The following is a 16,045-nucleotide window of genomic DNA, read 5'->3' as shown; positions in this document are numbered from 1 at the left end:
TGTGCGCAAAGCTGTCATGAAGGCTATTTGAAGAATCTCAAATATATTTTAATTGGTTTAACACTTTGTTACATGTGTGTTACTTCATTGTTTTGATGTCTTCACTATTATTCTACAATGTAGAAAATAGTAAAAATAAAGACCCTAGAATGAGCAGGTGTTCTAAACTTTTGACCGGTAGTGTATGTTGGAGCAAAAATTGTCTTGATACATTTGGAAACTGTTCAGACTTCATTGTAATCAAATACATTTACCATTTCATGTTTCTTTAAAAAAAAATATACTGAAATGAGAAAATAAACTACAGGGAACATTTTTATTCTTCAGCAAGAATGTAAAGAGAAAAGCAGGGGAAGGGTCCAAAATATGAAAAATCCAGACAAAAGCAGTAGCTTGAAATGGTGGCAGAAATAAGTTGTTCAGTCCTTCCTGAGTGGGACTGTTTCTTCTTTGATGCCCTCCTTGGTGACGATGCAGATCCTGAGGGCATCTCCGGTGTACACGTCTCTCTCAGCAGCAGAGATGAAGACATCTTTGACCAGCTGCACAGCCTTCTCCTGGTTCAGGGGCAGGTGCTGCACACCCTCCATATTCTTGAATCCAATCTAATTGTAAATTAAGAATAAAAAAGACAGACTAAGGGGCAATACAGAAACAAAGATGGTTTGTCCCGAACCAAAGATATCTTGGTCACTAGAATGTCTAGGGTTTCCCTGCCACTGCTAAATTCTGCATACCCATTTGGCATACAAACATTCAAGCCATATTGTGCTGTGAAATTGGACAGAGGTGCTTTGGGGGGGGACAAAGCCCTCAAAAGCTATTAGCAATGCTCAACTTATACCACTTTTTGGTTTCTTTACCTGATTGTCAAGCAGAGGTTGCAGCATGGCACTCGCTGAGCCACCAGCTTTGTATGTGTCTCTCTGATAGGATCCCACAGGGTCAAAACTGTAAACAGCTCCTTTACCTGAAAAGCAAAAACAAACCAGCTCAGTTTAGAGGGTCATAAATAGTGGACTAGACTTAACACATGCAGTGAATACCTTACACATATGGAACCAAGCATCTGATAATAGTAATAGCAGCAATAGAGCAGGAGTCATACCCTCCTCATCCAAGCCACCGATGATGTTGTAAACGTAGTAGGGGAAGAATCTTCTACCGTACAGGATTGTTGACAGCATGGCTGCGATGGCTCCACTTGTCATGCTCTTGTTGTTTGAATGTTTGTACATCTAAAAATACATTCTCCCATCAGATATTGGCTGATGTTAGAAAATTATACATTTACAAACGTTAACTTATTGTGTACGCCATAACTTTCAGCTCAACTAACAATATTGAAATAAAAAATTATGAAAGTGAAACAGCCTCAAAATGATCTCACCTTTAATCTTGCATCAATGATTTTGGTCAGAGTCAAGCAATCCCCATGGAATCCACTGCAGCCTATGACAGTCGTATTTGTTCTGTGAGAAATTAAACATGTATTAGTCACAGTACCGTAACTTAGTGGTGAAATATTTAACATATAATTTATTATGTTAACAAGCATAGACAGGCAGCCCAATTATGATTTCTCCACGACTAATTGTTTTTTTGTTCAGCTCAGAAAAAGATCTGTGATTGATCGGATTGGTCAAATGATCAATTAGTGAAAAAATATCAGAATTGAGCTGCTTGTCTAAACACAGCAATAGTGAGGCAGTAAATGGGGTTAAACCACACCATCTGGCAATTTGCCTTCGGTCATCCTTGGAAATACAGTTGTGTGCACTTGACTTACAACTTGTAACATTTTGGAGAGTCACGACTGTGGATTGAATAGCCTTCACTCAAACGGGTGTCTGAGGCCACAATGGCGAAGTCTTCACCTGCAACGGCAAGCACAGTCCTGGAAACATAAAAAAAAAGTTAAGTGTCAGTTGACATGATGTCCTAACAAACAAGTTGACGTTAGTTTTGGCAAAACCTTAACTCAACTACCAGATAATTAACGTTAGCTACTGTAGCTAACTGAAATCGAAACCAGATAAACATGTATTGTTGTTCACGTAGTTAGCTAACGTTACTTAACTACGAACATCTATTGATTAAGTGTTAGCTATTTGCACAATGACATATTACTAGTCAGACGCTATCTCCAGTCAGTGTCCATTCCTGCAGAAAACAATTATGTACAGCATTAGCTAGGTAACGTTACTGTAGCTTGCTACCAAAACGATTGTTAGTTGGATATTGACGCTTACCCTCCGTTGAAGGAATATGGAGAGAATCGGTGCTCTACTGGTCCAGTATAGTGATACTCCTTCATTTTCCCATTATCTCCATAAACTTGTGTAAACATTTTGGCAGTTAGCAAGAAAACCTGAACTCTTCAACTTGCTGAGACAAATGGGAAATCTCGCTGTATCACTGCAATATGGCGGACGGAAATGCTTCTTCTTCTTCATCATCATCATCATCATCATCATCAACAACCGACAAAAAAAGAAAAGTTGTCTTTCCTACCACCCAGTGGCTGGAGTCATGGAGGGAGTTCGAAAAAGCGGTGAGGGAGGAGCGCTTTCAAATCGAACAGTAATCTGTGCAGCTCAACAATGTTACCAGCAAATCAGCAGAAACAATGTCCAGAAACAATTTTCATTGGGAAAGCAGATAAAGCATTTTTTAAATAAAAAAAACATCACTTTAGCATATGAAAATACAGAACCCTACGAATTACGTCACTTTTGTCTTGTGCCGACTTCGCTGCTTGGGCTGGGGTGTATTCATCACGTCTTACAACGGAAACCGTTAAGAACAAAACGGAAGCTAACGGTAACGAAACGGCGAGGGACCTACCTGAATTTGTCCAATAGAATCTCGTTTTCATTTGCAAAACGTTTTCCTTTCGGAGTAAACGTTTTGCAACAGAATAAACGTAATGAATACAGTTGTGTCTCTTTCAGTGTGTCTTCGTCCGCAGAGATGAGGGTAAAGCCATTGCATTTAGGTTAACATTTTGTAACAAATTTGCGATTCACTTTGAGCCTGGCCTTTGGTGTTGCTACCGGTATCTACGTTTTTCGTAGATGTATACACTAGCTTTTTATTGCTGTATAACAATAACGTATCAATCTACCAAGCTAGCTCGCCTTTACCTTAGCTAGCTAGGTAAGATTAACGTAAACTCGTACATCGCCTTGGTCCGTACAATTTCCCTTAATTTAGCGCCCCAAAAACGTAATACTTCCAGATCAACTGTAATGTCTATACCATTGTAAAGCACAATTGCTCCCCTTTCCAGCATAATCAATTACATGACCTAAACGCTGCCCGTTTCTGCATAATTCAAGCAGGCAATGAGCCCCGTTTGGTCTTTTTTTTAAATGGCGGGTGGGGGAAGCGAAACTAATAAGAGAGGTTGTGTGGGAAAATGGCTTTTAAAAAAAAAACTCGATCTGTCCAACTTATCGCCTCTCAAATGTAAATAAAACACTATAAATAGTTTATATAATGTGTCATTAATACCTATTTGAAGGTTTGTGTCGAATTTGAATCAGGGTTTTAGGGCGGTGCTAAAGTGATTTTAGAAGTAAACAGGCTTTGAGAATGATGATTGCATGCAATGATGATTTAAAAAATGACTAGGTATCCCTTACCCCCTTCACTGTCCATTTCTTGTTTTTAAAGGATGATAGAAATGTTACACCTGGTGGAGAGAGATTGTAAAACAGAAAAAGTAGCTTTATGCGTGCTGTACGTTACGACATGACACGTCAAGATGTAACGGAGGGTCAGTTTCTTTAAACTTTTCTCCAATACTATAGAGCCATTTCCATGTTGATCAATGCTTGAATAGAAACCTAGTTCACACCCCCGATTTTGACGTCAACACAGTCGCTAAAGTCCCATTAGTTTTCTTTGTAGCCTTGTTTGAATGTTGCGGTTTACCTTACCCTGGGGACAAGACAAGGAGTTTGGGCTATTCCTAGCTTTGGGACACTACATCGGGAGTCTGTGTATTCAGCCTGATCTCTCAGACAAGACGTAACATAATAAATGTAAATCTGGAATACTCATTTGTATTATATGTTACTTTTGGTATGTATGGTTCAGTGCTTAATTTGTTCATCGGGAGATGCCGGAACAAAAAGTGAGAGGGGGATGATCTGGAGAGCTCTGCGATACCAGGGCTGCATTACTTACTTTTTCTCACCTTCATAATACTATCATTGCATTTGCTTTGTTTCATAGAGCAGTAGAGGCACTTACAGTCGCACACATGGGGAACATTTTAGTAGCCTAAGGGTCAGGGAAAATGTGGCTTTTATAAATGGATTTCATGCAATTCTCTGTCATTTTACATGACTGGAGACTTTGGCAGATTATTTTTTAATACTGTAAAGAAATGACAGGCTCCTTTGACACTGACAAAGTGAAAATCTGAGATCAATGAAAACGACCATGTGTTGAATCCATCAATAGACTAGGCCTAAGTGTGTGGAGACATATGTTGTAGGCTACAAAATGAGGAGGAAATTAAAGTCCTAAAAATGCTTTACAGTTTCAGACTCACCCAATGATGTGCAGCTCACTCACCGGTGATGGCCGACGCTCTCGTGCCAAAAGCCTATATCCCTCATTTTACTTTGTAAAACAATATTTGGAAGTTGATCAAATATTTTGTTAGCCTACAGCAGACAGATTAGTGTTCTTTTTTTCAGATTCAGCCATTTGCTTTACAAACTGTTTTCCCTTGATTGTAATTTGAAATATTCCTTAAATCCTGTTTTATCTGCATGCTGTTTGTTCAATGACAGATTTGCCATGCATTCCTGACTGTAGCCTATTCCTTGTTATTGGGCTACAATCTACAGCTAGGCTAAGAGAGAGACCAGCTTCTCTCTCACCACAGCGATGGCCATGCGTTGGCTACGATGTTGCGCAAATGTTTTAACGAAGAGGCAACTCGAATTAACTTTGATCGCTTTCATTCAAATTTTGACATTGTAAAAAGTGATTATTTGTTTTCATGCCACGTTAGGTACCAGATCTGGCCAAATAGGTTCTGTAATGAAACAGTCCATAACAGAGAGGTGCTGGATCCTGTTCCAATTAAGCACTGGTATGGTTACATATGACAGAAGGTTACTTAAGGCAAAAAATGAAAGGATGGTGGTTGGTAGTGGTGGGCATAAATGTGAACATCTAGCAACCCAAAGGTTGCGTGTTCGTTCGAACCTCATCACAGACAACTTTAGCATTTTTGCTAATTAGCAACTTTAACTACTTTTCAGCTACTTTGCAATGACTTAAAACATTTATGTGGAAACTGTTAAAAGTAGTCCTTGTGCATAGAGTTGTATAGTTCGTTTAACTTTGCAATCATTGGTATTTATTTTGTTACTACCGTGGAATTACCCATTTATTAATACCCCGTCTAGAACATAAGTGTTTGACAATTGTAGATGACCTGAGAGGACCATTTCCAGAATCAAACACTGTCATGTTCCAGACGGTGTATTTAGAAATTCAGTCTGGTCCCCAGGCAACTAGCTAGCTATCATCACCAAGAGTCCGTTTGCTGTTGAGTGACTGCTTAAGTTAGCTGTTAGCTAACGATAATACACAGGGGGCGTAGAGACTGTCACTGCTTTTTGAGTCATCACCGCTCGACGTGATTGATTTATGGGATCAATATCATGCCAAATGTATTCGCAAATGTAAGATACCAATCCACAAATGTAAATCACTTTCCACAAATGTAAATCACCAATCCACAAATGGCGCAATGGGTAACAATGCTTCGATGGTGTCTTGTCGATGTGTGCAGAGTGTCCCTGGTTCAATGCCAGGTTGGGGCGAGGAGAGTGACGGATGCAAAAGTTTGATCCCATATCCTATACCGAGGTAAAGACAGTTTCAGGTTGGATATTCGCCTGTAGTTTTCCTTACGTCCACCAACAGCATTTAGAGACCGTCAACATAGTGACAAATCACATTTTTCGAATTTCAATAGCTCTTTAACCATTACTCCAAACATTTTCAGAACTGGTTGTAGCTAACCCAATGGCATGAGAGCTGGTGAGGTTGGCTGCAGTGGGTTTGCTGGTCAATACATATACTGAACATGTAACCACAGTAAAGGTGGCCAGTAAATCAATGAATAAAAATATAATATTGACAAATTAAACATTAGACCTTTAATCTTTTCCAACATGTCAACAGACACTTTACTTCAATTAAGTATGAAACATTTCACCGTGTTAACTTTCTCTTTATCCTTGGTTGATGTACATGTCAGAGCCTCTTCAGTGTGGATAGGGTATAGCATACGTTTTCAACAACAAAGACTGCACTTCCAGTTTGTGTTCTTTACTCTGTTGAACTCTTTTGTCTTCATTCCTAGGCACAGCACATGGAACCTCAGTTGGCATGCAAAACATTCAATCAAAACAAAACAGGACAATAAAAGTAGCATATAGGATCCAACCCTATCACAGAGTGAATAAATGTACGGTCGTGGCCAAATGTTTTGAGAATGACACAAATATTAATTTTCACAAAGTCTGCTGCCTCAGTTTGTATGATGGCAATTTGCATATACTCCAGAATGTTATGAAGAGTGATCAGATATTCATTAGGCCCTAATCTATGGATACAGGCAAGGATATTGCTGCCAGTAAGATTGCACCTAAATCAACCATTTATCGAATCATCAAAAACTTCAAGGAGAGCTGTTCAATTGTTGTGAAGAAGGCTTCAGGGCACCCAAGAAAGTCCAGCAAGCGCCAGGACCGTCTCCTAAAGTTGATTCAGCTGTGGGATCGGGGCACCACCAGTACAGAGCTTGCTCAGGAATGGCAGCAGGAAGGTGTGAGTGTATCTGCACGCACAGTGAGGCAAAGACTTTTGGATGATGGCCTGGTGTCAAGAAGGGCAGCAAAGAAACCACTTCTCTCCAGGAAAAACATCAGGGACAGACTAATATTCTGCAAAAGGTACAGGGATCGGACTGCTGAGGACCGGCGGACTGTAATTTTCTCTGAATCCCCTTTACGATTGTTTGGGTCATCCGGAAAAAAGCTTGTCCGGAGAAGACAAGGTGAGTGTTACCATCAGTCTTGTGTCACGCCAACAGTAAAGCATCCTGAGACCATTCATGTGTGGGGTTGCTTCTCAGCCAAGGGTGTGGACTCACTCACAATTTTGCCTAAGAACACAGCCATGAATAAATAATGGTACCAACACATCCTCCGAGAGCAACTTCTCCCAACCATCCAGGAACAGTTTGGTGATGAACAATGTCTTTTCCAGCATGATGGAGCACCTTGCCATAAGGCAAAATTAAGTGGCTTGGGGAACAAAAATCAATATTTTGTGTCCATGGCCAGGAAACTCCCCAGACCTTAATCCCATTGAGAATGTGTGGTCAATCCTCAAGAGCCTGGTGGACAAACAAAACCCACAAATTCTGACAAACTCCAAGCATTGATTATGCAAGAATGGGCTGCCATCAGTCAGGACGTGGCCCAGAAGTTAATTGACAGCATGCCAGGGCAGATTGCGTCTTGAAAAAGAAGGGTCAACACTGCAAATATCAACTCTTTGCATCAACTTCATGTAATTGTTAATAAAAGCCTTTGACACTTATGAAATGCTTGTAATTATACTTCAGTATTCCATAGTAACATCTGACAAAAATATCTAAAGTCACTGAAGCAGCAAACTTTGTGGAAATTAATATTTGTGTCATTCTCAAAACGTTTGGCCACGACTGTAGAGTGTTTGTAGACTTTAAGAAAAAAATATCAAGTGACAGTTTCATCAGTACGTGCTTAAAGAAAGTCATATCACAAAGATCCCAGATGACAGTGCCCACCAACTCTATGACAATAACAAATTGTAAGCACCAAAGTGTGTTTGTCAAAATAATATTTGAAAATGTCAGTTGTTGAACATAATACTTCTATTTGCAATAGCAATTTATGATATATGCAGTTGAGAAATATTCCATGTACCAACACTACATGTAGGACGGACATAAGACATTCCCACATACAGTATTTTTTTTATTTTACCTTTATTCAACCAGGTAAGCCAGTTGAGAACAAGTTCTAATTTACAACTGTTACCTGGCCAAGATAAAGCAAAGCAGTGTGACACAAACAACAACACAGAGTTACACATGGAATAAACAAATGTATTCAATAACATAATACAAAAGTCTATATACAGTGTGTGCAAATTAAGTAAGATTAGGGAGGTAAGGAAATAAATAGGCCGTAGTGGCGAAATAATTACAATTTCACAAATAAACACTGGAGTGAGATGTGCAGAAGAAGAATGTGCAAGTAGAGATACTGTGGTGCAAAGGGGGGAAAATATAAATAAAATAATTAACAATATGGGGATGAGGTAGTTGAATGTGCTATTTACAGATGGGCTACGTACAGGTGCAATGATCTGTAAGCTGCTCTGACAGCTGATGCTTAAAAATATTGAGGGAGACATGAGTCTCCAGCTTCAGAGATTTTTGCAATTCGTTCCAGTCATTGGCAGCAGAGAACTGGAAGAAAAGGCAGCAAAAGGAGGAATTGGCTTTGGGGGTGATCAGTGAAATATACCCCTGCTGGAGCGCATGCTATGGGTGGGTGCTGCTATAGTGACCAGTGAGCTGAGATAAGGCGGGGCTTTACCTAGCAAGGAGGTATAAATGACCTGGAGCCAGTGGGTTTGGCGACGAATATGAAGCGAAGGCCAGCCAACGACAGCATACAGGTCGCAGTGGTGGGTAGTATACAGGGCTTTGTTGACAAAACGGATGGCACTGTGATAGACTGCATCCAATTTGCTGAGTAGAGTGTTGGAGGCTATTTTGTAAATGACATCGCCAAAGTCAAGGATTGTCAATTTTACGAGGGTATGTTTGGCAGCATGAGTGAAGGATGCCTTCTTGCGAAAATAGGAATATGATTCTACATTTAATTTTGGATTGGAGATGTTTAATATGAGTCTGGAAGGAGAGTTTACAGTCTAATCAGACACCTAGGTATTGAGGTTGTCCACATATTCTAAGTCAGAACCGTCCAGAGTAGTGATGCTACGCGGTTATAGATCATTTGTAGCCAGCAATAGGGGACTGATTGCTTCCTACAAGAGCACAAAACATGTGCATTGCTAGACATCTTTGAAAAGCATGTTTTTTTTTAAGGGACAGTGTTGTATTTTGAGACAGGCTTTTATTTTTTTACCTTTATTTAACCAGGCAAGTCAGTTAAGAACAAATTCTTATTTTCAATGACGGCCTAGGAACAGTGGGTTAACTGCCTGTTCAGGGGCAGAATGACAGATTTGTACCTTGAAAGCTCGGGGGTTTGAACTTACAACCTTCCAGTTACTAGTCCAACGCTTTAACCACTAGGCTACCCTGAATAAGTAGCCAATAGACAGAGGGTAGCATAATTTGTCTGATTCTCTGTAATAATGGTATGGGAAAAATAATGCATTTTATTTTGTAAAGTGGGTTCTCTTATCAAACAACACAACATTTTCAGTCACCTCCTTGTCTGAAGGACAAGTGGATAAACTGGTTGTCAAGCCCTGCATGTTGTCAAGTCCTGCAAGTCTCATGGAATGTAGGCCTACATTGAGCACCACACATTGGCTGCAACTGTAGGCTGAATGATAGAACAGCTATTTCCATGTTAAAATGTTATGGGATGCATTTTCTCCATTATTTTTTATGGTAGGCCACTCTGGTAGCCACTCTGGTAGGTCTACATTATGATTAAATAGCCTCAGTAGCCTACTTGGCCACTGTTAAAACTAACATAAAGCGGATACAGCCTCAGTGTTCAGCGCTGGACGTTGCACAACATTTTCACAACTGTGAAGTTTGCGCTCAGCAGACCTGAAATTTCCTCAGTGTCTAATTGTTTTTGAGGGAACATTGGCTTTAGGCCCATTCGTTGCAGACCTGTTTGAACGCAAAGTTACGCTAACTCCTTATTCATGATGTACGATACACAGTGAGGCAACATTATTAACTCACCTAGCTAACTTGCTAAACTATACGGAACAAAAATATAAACGCAACATGTAAAGTGATGGTCCCATGTTTCATGAGCTGAAATAAAAGAAAGCATACATTTCCCAAATGCACAAAAATCAGTAATGTCCAACAGAGCTGTTGCCAGGGAATTTTGTTAATTTCTCTATCGTCATTTTAGAATCCAACATGCCTCACAACTGCAGGCCACGTGTAACCACGCCAGCTCAGGACCTCCACATCTGGCTTCTTCATCTGCGGGATTGTCTGTGGAGGGGGAAGGGGGGTGCTGGAGTATTTTTTTTCATTTTTTTCATTTTTTGTGTGTTTTTGTTGTTGTTGTATTGTATTCCCTTTTTTTCCCCAATTTCTTGATTTCCAATTGCAATCCAATTATGATCTTGTCTCAAAGTTGCAACTCCCTAATGGGCTCGGGTGAGGCAAAGGTTGAGTCACGCGTCCTGTAAAACATGACGCTGGGCCAATTGGGGGTGACCCGGACTATGCTGCACCGCCCTATGGAGGTCATGGCCGGTTGTAACACAGCCTGGGAACGAACTCGGGTCTGTAGTGACGCCTTATTAAGCACTGCAATGCAGCGCCTTAGACCGCTGCGCCACTCGGGAGGCTGCTGAGAAGTATTTCTCTCTGTAATAAAGCCCTTTTGTGGGGAAAAACTCATTCTGATTAGCTGGGCCTGGCTTCCAAGTGGGTGGGTCTATGCACACCCATGGCTGCACCCCTGCCCATTCATGTGAAATCCATAGATTAGGGCCTAATGAATTTGTTTAAGTCTTCTATGAACTGTAACTCAGTAAAATCTTTGAAATTGTTGTGTTTATATTGTTGTTCAGGATATTTGTCATTTGTGTTTGACAGCATATCACTGTGCGGAAAGCAGCTGATGGCCGTGTTGTTTTATCCAAGTTCCAGAAGTACCAATTGTATCATTGCCCCTTCTGCCAGCTCTCCATTTTCAAGCCCCGAGACTATGCCAGTGTGTCGGCACACATTGAGTCTCACAGATTGAAGGCTGTGCTGCATAGAGGTAATCTCATCCATTAATTATGCTAGTTTAGCACATGCTTTTTATCAACTGGGGAACTTTGGGTCCTGGATGCTGATTGTTTTTTTCCCCCCATTTCAGAGTTCACAATATTCATATGCCATTTGGAGTGCAGAGAGCAGCAAAGCATTTTCACAGCCCATACTGCCTCAAGATCTATGTAAATAGGAGTGATTTTACCAAACACATTCTACAATGTGAGTCAGTATGTGGGCGAGACCCAGGTGCAACTGCGAGAGGCCCAGATGTAACCAGTGCAACTGCGAGAAGCCCAGATTTAACAAATGCAACTGCGAGAGGCCCAGATGTAACCTGTGCAGATGTAACCAGTGCAACTAACCAGTGCAACTGCAGAGACCCAGATGTAACCAGTGCAACTGAGGCCCAGATTTAACAAATGCAACTGCGAGAGGCCCAGATGTAACCTGTGCAGATGTAACCAGCATGTGTAACCAGTGCAGATGTAACCAGTGCAACTGCGAGAGACCCAGATGTAACCCGTGCAGATGTAACCAGTGCAACTGCGAGAGACCCAGATGTAACCAGTGCAGATGTAACCAGTGCAACTGCGAGAGACCCAGGTTCAGTGTGTCCAGCTATGAGACCTGCAAGCAAGAGGAAAATCAAATGTCGTAACTGCAGTTTATGGCTTAACAAAAATGATGAAGAAACATCAATTAAGGAAGCATACATCTGCTGAGAAGTACATTACAGCTCACTCCAATCTCAAAAGACAGTGCTTTGACCAGGATAATTGGGTGTTTGCAAAGGATCAACACATTTTACCTGTCTCTCCTTCTGGTGAGCAGCAATACATAATATATACACTGAGTGTCCCACCATTATGAACACCTTCCTAATATTGAGTTGCACACCCCCCTTTTCCCTCAGCCTCAATTTGTCGGGGCATTGACTCCACAAGGTGTCGAAAGCGTTCCACAGGGATGCTGGCCCATGTTGACTCCAATGTTTCCTACAGTTGTGTCAAGTTGGCTGGATGTCCTTTGGGTGGTGGACCATTCTTGATGCACACGGGAAACTGTTAAGCGTGATAAATCCAGTAGCGTACTACCATACCCTGTTCAAAGGCACTTAAATATTTTATCTTGCCCATTCACCCTCTGAATGGCCCACATACACAATCCATGTCTCAATTGTGTCAAGGATTAAAAATCCTTCTTTAACCTGTCTCCTCTCCATCATCTACACTGATTGAAGTGGATTTAACAAGTGACATCAATAAGGGATCATAGATATCACCTGATCAGTATGTCATGGAAAGAGCAGTGATGATGATAATAAAATATATAGTGTATTCCATTTACATATGCCAATACCTCACTCATGTTTCAGTACCAGCAGTGGAGGGAGAGATGGGAAGGATGTGCCCATTCTACACCGAGGATACCCACTGGGCACAGACGTCCACGTTGATTCAACATAATTTCATTGAAATGACATGACATGCAAACAACGTTGATTCAACCTGTGTGTGCCCAGTGGGTAGACACATCTTCCATGTCTCCCCTGCTCCTGGTGGGCAGCAATATACACTTACCTCATTCTTCTCCACCTTGTTGTGTTATAGATGAAGGATCAGCAAGGTCTCCAGAACCTGGAAACTGATCTTCAGGGGGCTGACTTCAAACTTAAACTGGTGAGTTTCATTGCACTTTGTATCTTATATGCTCTTTTTGAGAGATTCAATGGGAGTTTATGAGAATAAAATAATTGTTCAGTTAAGCAAGACAAAAAAAGTATGATTTATGTCCACAAAATATTGTTTATGAAAAGGCGTCTCACTCCCCTGTAAAAACGTTTCAACTTGATGTAGGATAAAAGCATAATGTTTTGATGCTCAGAATAAGCATAAGTGTTTCTTAGAACCATGCATCTCTCACCTGGTGAAAAGCAGTCACTTGTGGCTTAAAGTTTTACGTCAATTGATTCATTATTCAAATGTTTTTTCCTTTAGATGAACCATTTGAGCCTAATTAGGGGATGCGACGTGAAAGATGCTGTGTGGCGTTTAATGAGGCGCACAATTTCCAACACGCTGGCAAAAAAACATGAATTGAAGAGGAGTAAATAGAAAAATCCCTCTTGCATCCCTTTCTACTGAAGGAGGTTTTGATTGGTAAGGATTTCTCATATTTACAAATGTCTCAATGCGACACATAGCTTCCTGCAGTGCAATTACCATGGCATTTTACAGTATTCCGTTCTCCCTGTTGCAACTGCCTTTTCACATCTTTGCAACCACTTGTGCTCTTGTTCATTACCTGTTGTCCGGAAGAATCAGTTAACATATAGAGCATCTGAAAGTGATGTGGAGTCTGCCATGAAAAAGTGGTTGCAGCTGGTAGCATACCGGGAAGGAGTGTGGTGGCCCCTGTGCCATGATGGACTTGGGAAATGGGTGTATTTAAGTGATAATGCCCAAGAAGCCGTGGTCTGTAGATTATATACGTCAAGGGCCAGCAAACCGTGCCAATATAACCTCAAACAGCTTGGAGGGCATTATCACTTTTATACAACGGTTACCGACATATTCAAATAATGATTGACTTATTTTCATTAACAACGTTATTTTTGATTAATTGATTCATACTATTTCCTTCCTTCCATAAGATATAGTCTCAACACAAATCTAAGGTGCTTGTTGCCAGCCAAGCCGTTGCCAGCCAAGCCAACTGGTTGTTAGTTCTATGCTTTCTATGCCATGCTATCTAAGCTAAATGGCTATACTAGACAAAATAAAGAGATAACGATGCTCTGACGAAGACACAAACCCTTTTTGTTCCCTTGCATGAATTGAGCAAGGGAACAGTGAAAAAGACAGTGATGTGTAAGTTAGAAGTTAATATATTAATACATAATTCGTATAGCCTATATATTAGTGTCCAGTGCCTTCAGACCCCTTGAATTATTCCACATTTTGTTGTTAAAGCCTCAAATCAAAATGGATTCAATATATTTTCTCACATCTACACAATACCCCATAATGACAAAGTGAAAACATGTTTTTAGACATTTTTGCAAATGTATTAATTTACAGAAATATCTAATTTACTTAAATAAGTATTCACAACCCTGAGTCGATACAGGTTAGAATCAACTCTGGCAGTGACTACAGCTGTGAGTCTTTCTGGGTAAGTCTCTAAGAGCTTTGCACACCTGGATTGTACAATATTTGCACATTCTTTTAAAAATTCTATGAGCTCTGTCAAGTTGGTTGATTTGTTAAATACTACTGCACTGTTGGAGCTAGGAACACAAGCATTTCGCTACACCTGCAATAACATCTGCTAAATAAGCCGATTTGTAAAAACTGTAACTAGGCCACATGAACAGTTAATGACATCTTGGTAAGAGACTCCAGTGTATATTTGGCCTTGTGTTTTCAGTAATAGTCCTGTTGAAAGTTGAATTTGTCTCCCAGTGTGTTGGAAAGCAGACTTAACCAGGTTTTCCTCTACGGTTTTTCCTGTGCTTAGCTCTATTCCGTTTTTTTTGTATTTAAAAAAACTCTCTAGTCCTTGCCGATGACAAGCATACCCATAACATCATGCAGCCACCACCATGCTTGAAAATATGGAGTGGTTCTCAGTGATGTGTTGGATTGGCCACAACCATAACGCTTTTGTATTCAGGACAGTTCTTTTCTTTGCCACATTTTTTTGTAGTTTCAGTTTAGTGCCTCATTGCAAACAGGATGCATGTATTTGAAATGTTTTATTCTGTACAGGCTTCCTTCCTCCTTTTCACTTTGTAGTAACTCCACAATACTAACCTAAATGTTAATGTTGTTGAGCCATCCTCAGTTCTCCCATCACAGCCATTAAACTCTGTAATTGTTTTCATGTCGCCATTGGCCTCACAGTAAAATCCCTGAGCGGTTTCCTTCTTTTCCGGCAACTGAGTTAAGAAGGACGCCTGTATCTTGGCACATCCAAAGTGTTAGTTAATAACTTCACCATGCTCAGAGATATATTCAATGTCTGCTTTTTTTTTTACCCATCTACCAATAGGTGACCTTTGCGAGGCATTGTAAAATCTCCCTTGTCTTTGTGGTTGAGTCTGTGTTAGAAATTCACTGCTCAACGGAGGGGACCGTACAATTATCTGTATGTGTGGGGTACAGAGATGAGGTAGTCATTCAAAAATCATGTTAAACACTTATTGCACACAGTGAGTCCATAGAACTTGTGACATGTTAAGCACATTTGTACTCCTTTACGTTGACTCTATGACAATTGACTACTTTTTCTAGCAATAATGAAACAGACCTTTTCTGAAGTAGTTCTAAAATCCCCTATAGGGAAAATGAATGGTGAAAAAACGATTGGAACCATTTCAGTGTTTGACCAAACACACACATGTATACACTCATGCTACACACACATCACAACTGCTGCTACAAGAGTGTTAAGATTGCTAAATACTGCACAATTTAAAAAACACTCACCACCCTATCCCCCTTCCCCAAAACACATGTTAATATTGGACTATAAATTGTGCCTTCTTGTATTATACTTATGCTAAAATGTGTATTCTATTCTACTGAGCCATTTACTTTGTTGATATTATCTTTCATTTTTGTTGCATTGTCAAGAAGGAACCTGCAAGTTAAGCATTTCGTTGGAGTTGTGTACCATGTGCATCCTGACTAATAAAACAAAAAACACAATTTGAATCTATCAAAACTGTTTAACCAATCACAGTTCGCTGATGATGCACCCACTTATTTCACCACGCCCACTTTCCGCGTATGCCGTGACCCATACTTGGTTGTCATTAGTTACCAAATCACAAAGTCATAATTATTACTACAATTTAATTTCTTAAATTGACATTTTAAACATAACCTCAACCACAATGCAAACCTTGTGCCGAACCCTTAAATGAAGACCTAAAAGCACATTTTTATTTTCATGAAT

At 40.3% G+C, this 16,045-nt stretch overlaps 1 protein-coding gene across 1 annotated transcript; it reads right to left on the bottom strand.

Moving 5' to 3' along the window:
- Positions 1-218: 218 nt before the first annotated feature.
- On the bottom strand, positions 219-2,775 carry LOC112259878 (proteasome subunit beta type-1-B-like). Its single transcript, XM_024434565.1, has 6 exons — positions 2,253-2,775; positions 1,790-1,897; positions 1,391-1,472; positions 1,109-1,238; positions 864-970; positions 219-605 (listed from the first exon to the last, which is right to left on the bottom strand). The coding sequence occupies exons 1-6, from the start codon at positions 2,348-2,350 to the stop codon at positions 420-422; spliced, it is 711 nt and encodes a 236-aa protein (XP_024290333.1). The 5' UTR covers positions 2,351-2,775; the 3' UTR covers positions 219-419.
- Positions 2,776-16,045: the final 13,270 nt, after the last annotated feature.

Source organism: Oncorhynchus tshawytscha, linkage group LG01 (assembly GCF_018296145.1).
Source record: "Oncorhynchus tshawytscha isolate Ot180627B linkage group LG01, Otsh_v2.0, whole genome shotgun sequence".
Taxonomy (NCBI): Eukaryota; Metazoa; Chordata; class Actinopteri; order Salmoniformes; family Salmonidae; genus Oncorhynchus; species Oncorhynchus tshawytscha.
Note: the sequence above shows the minus strand (reverse complement) of the source record. Positions and strands in the feature narration are given on the sequence as shown.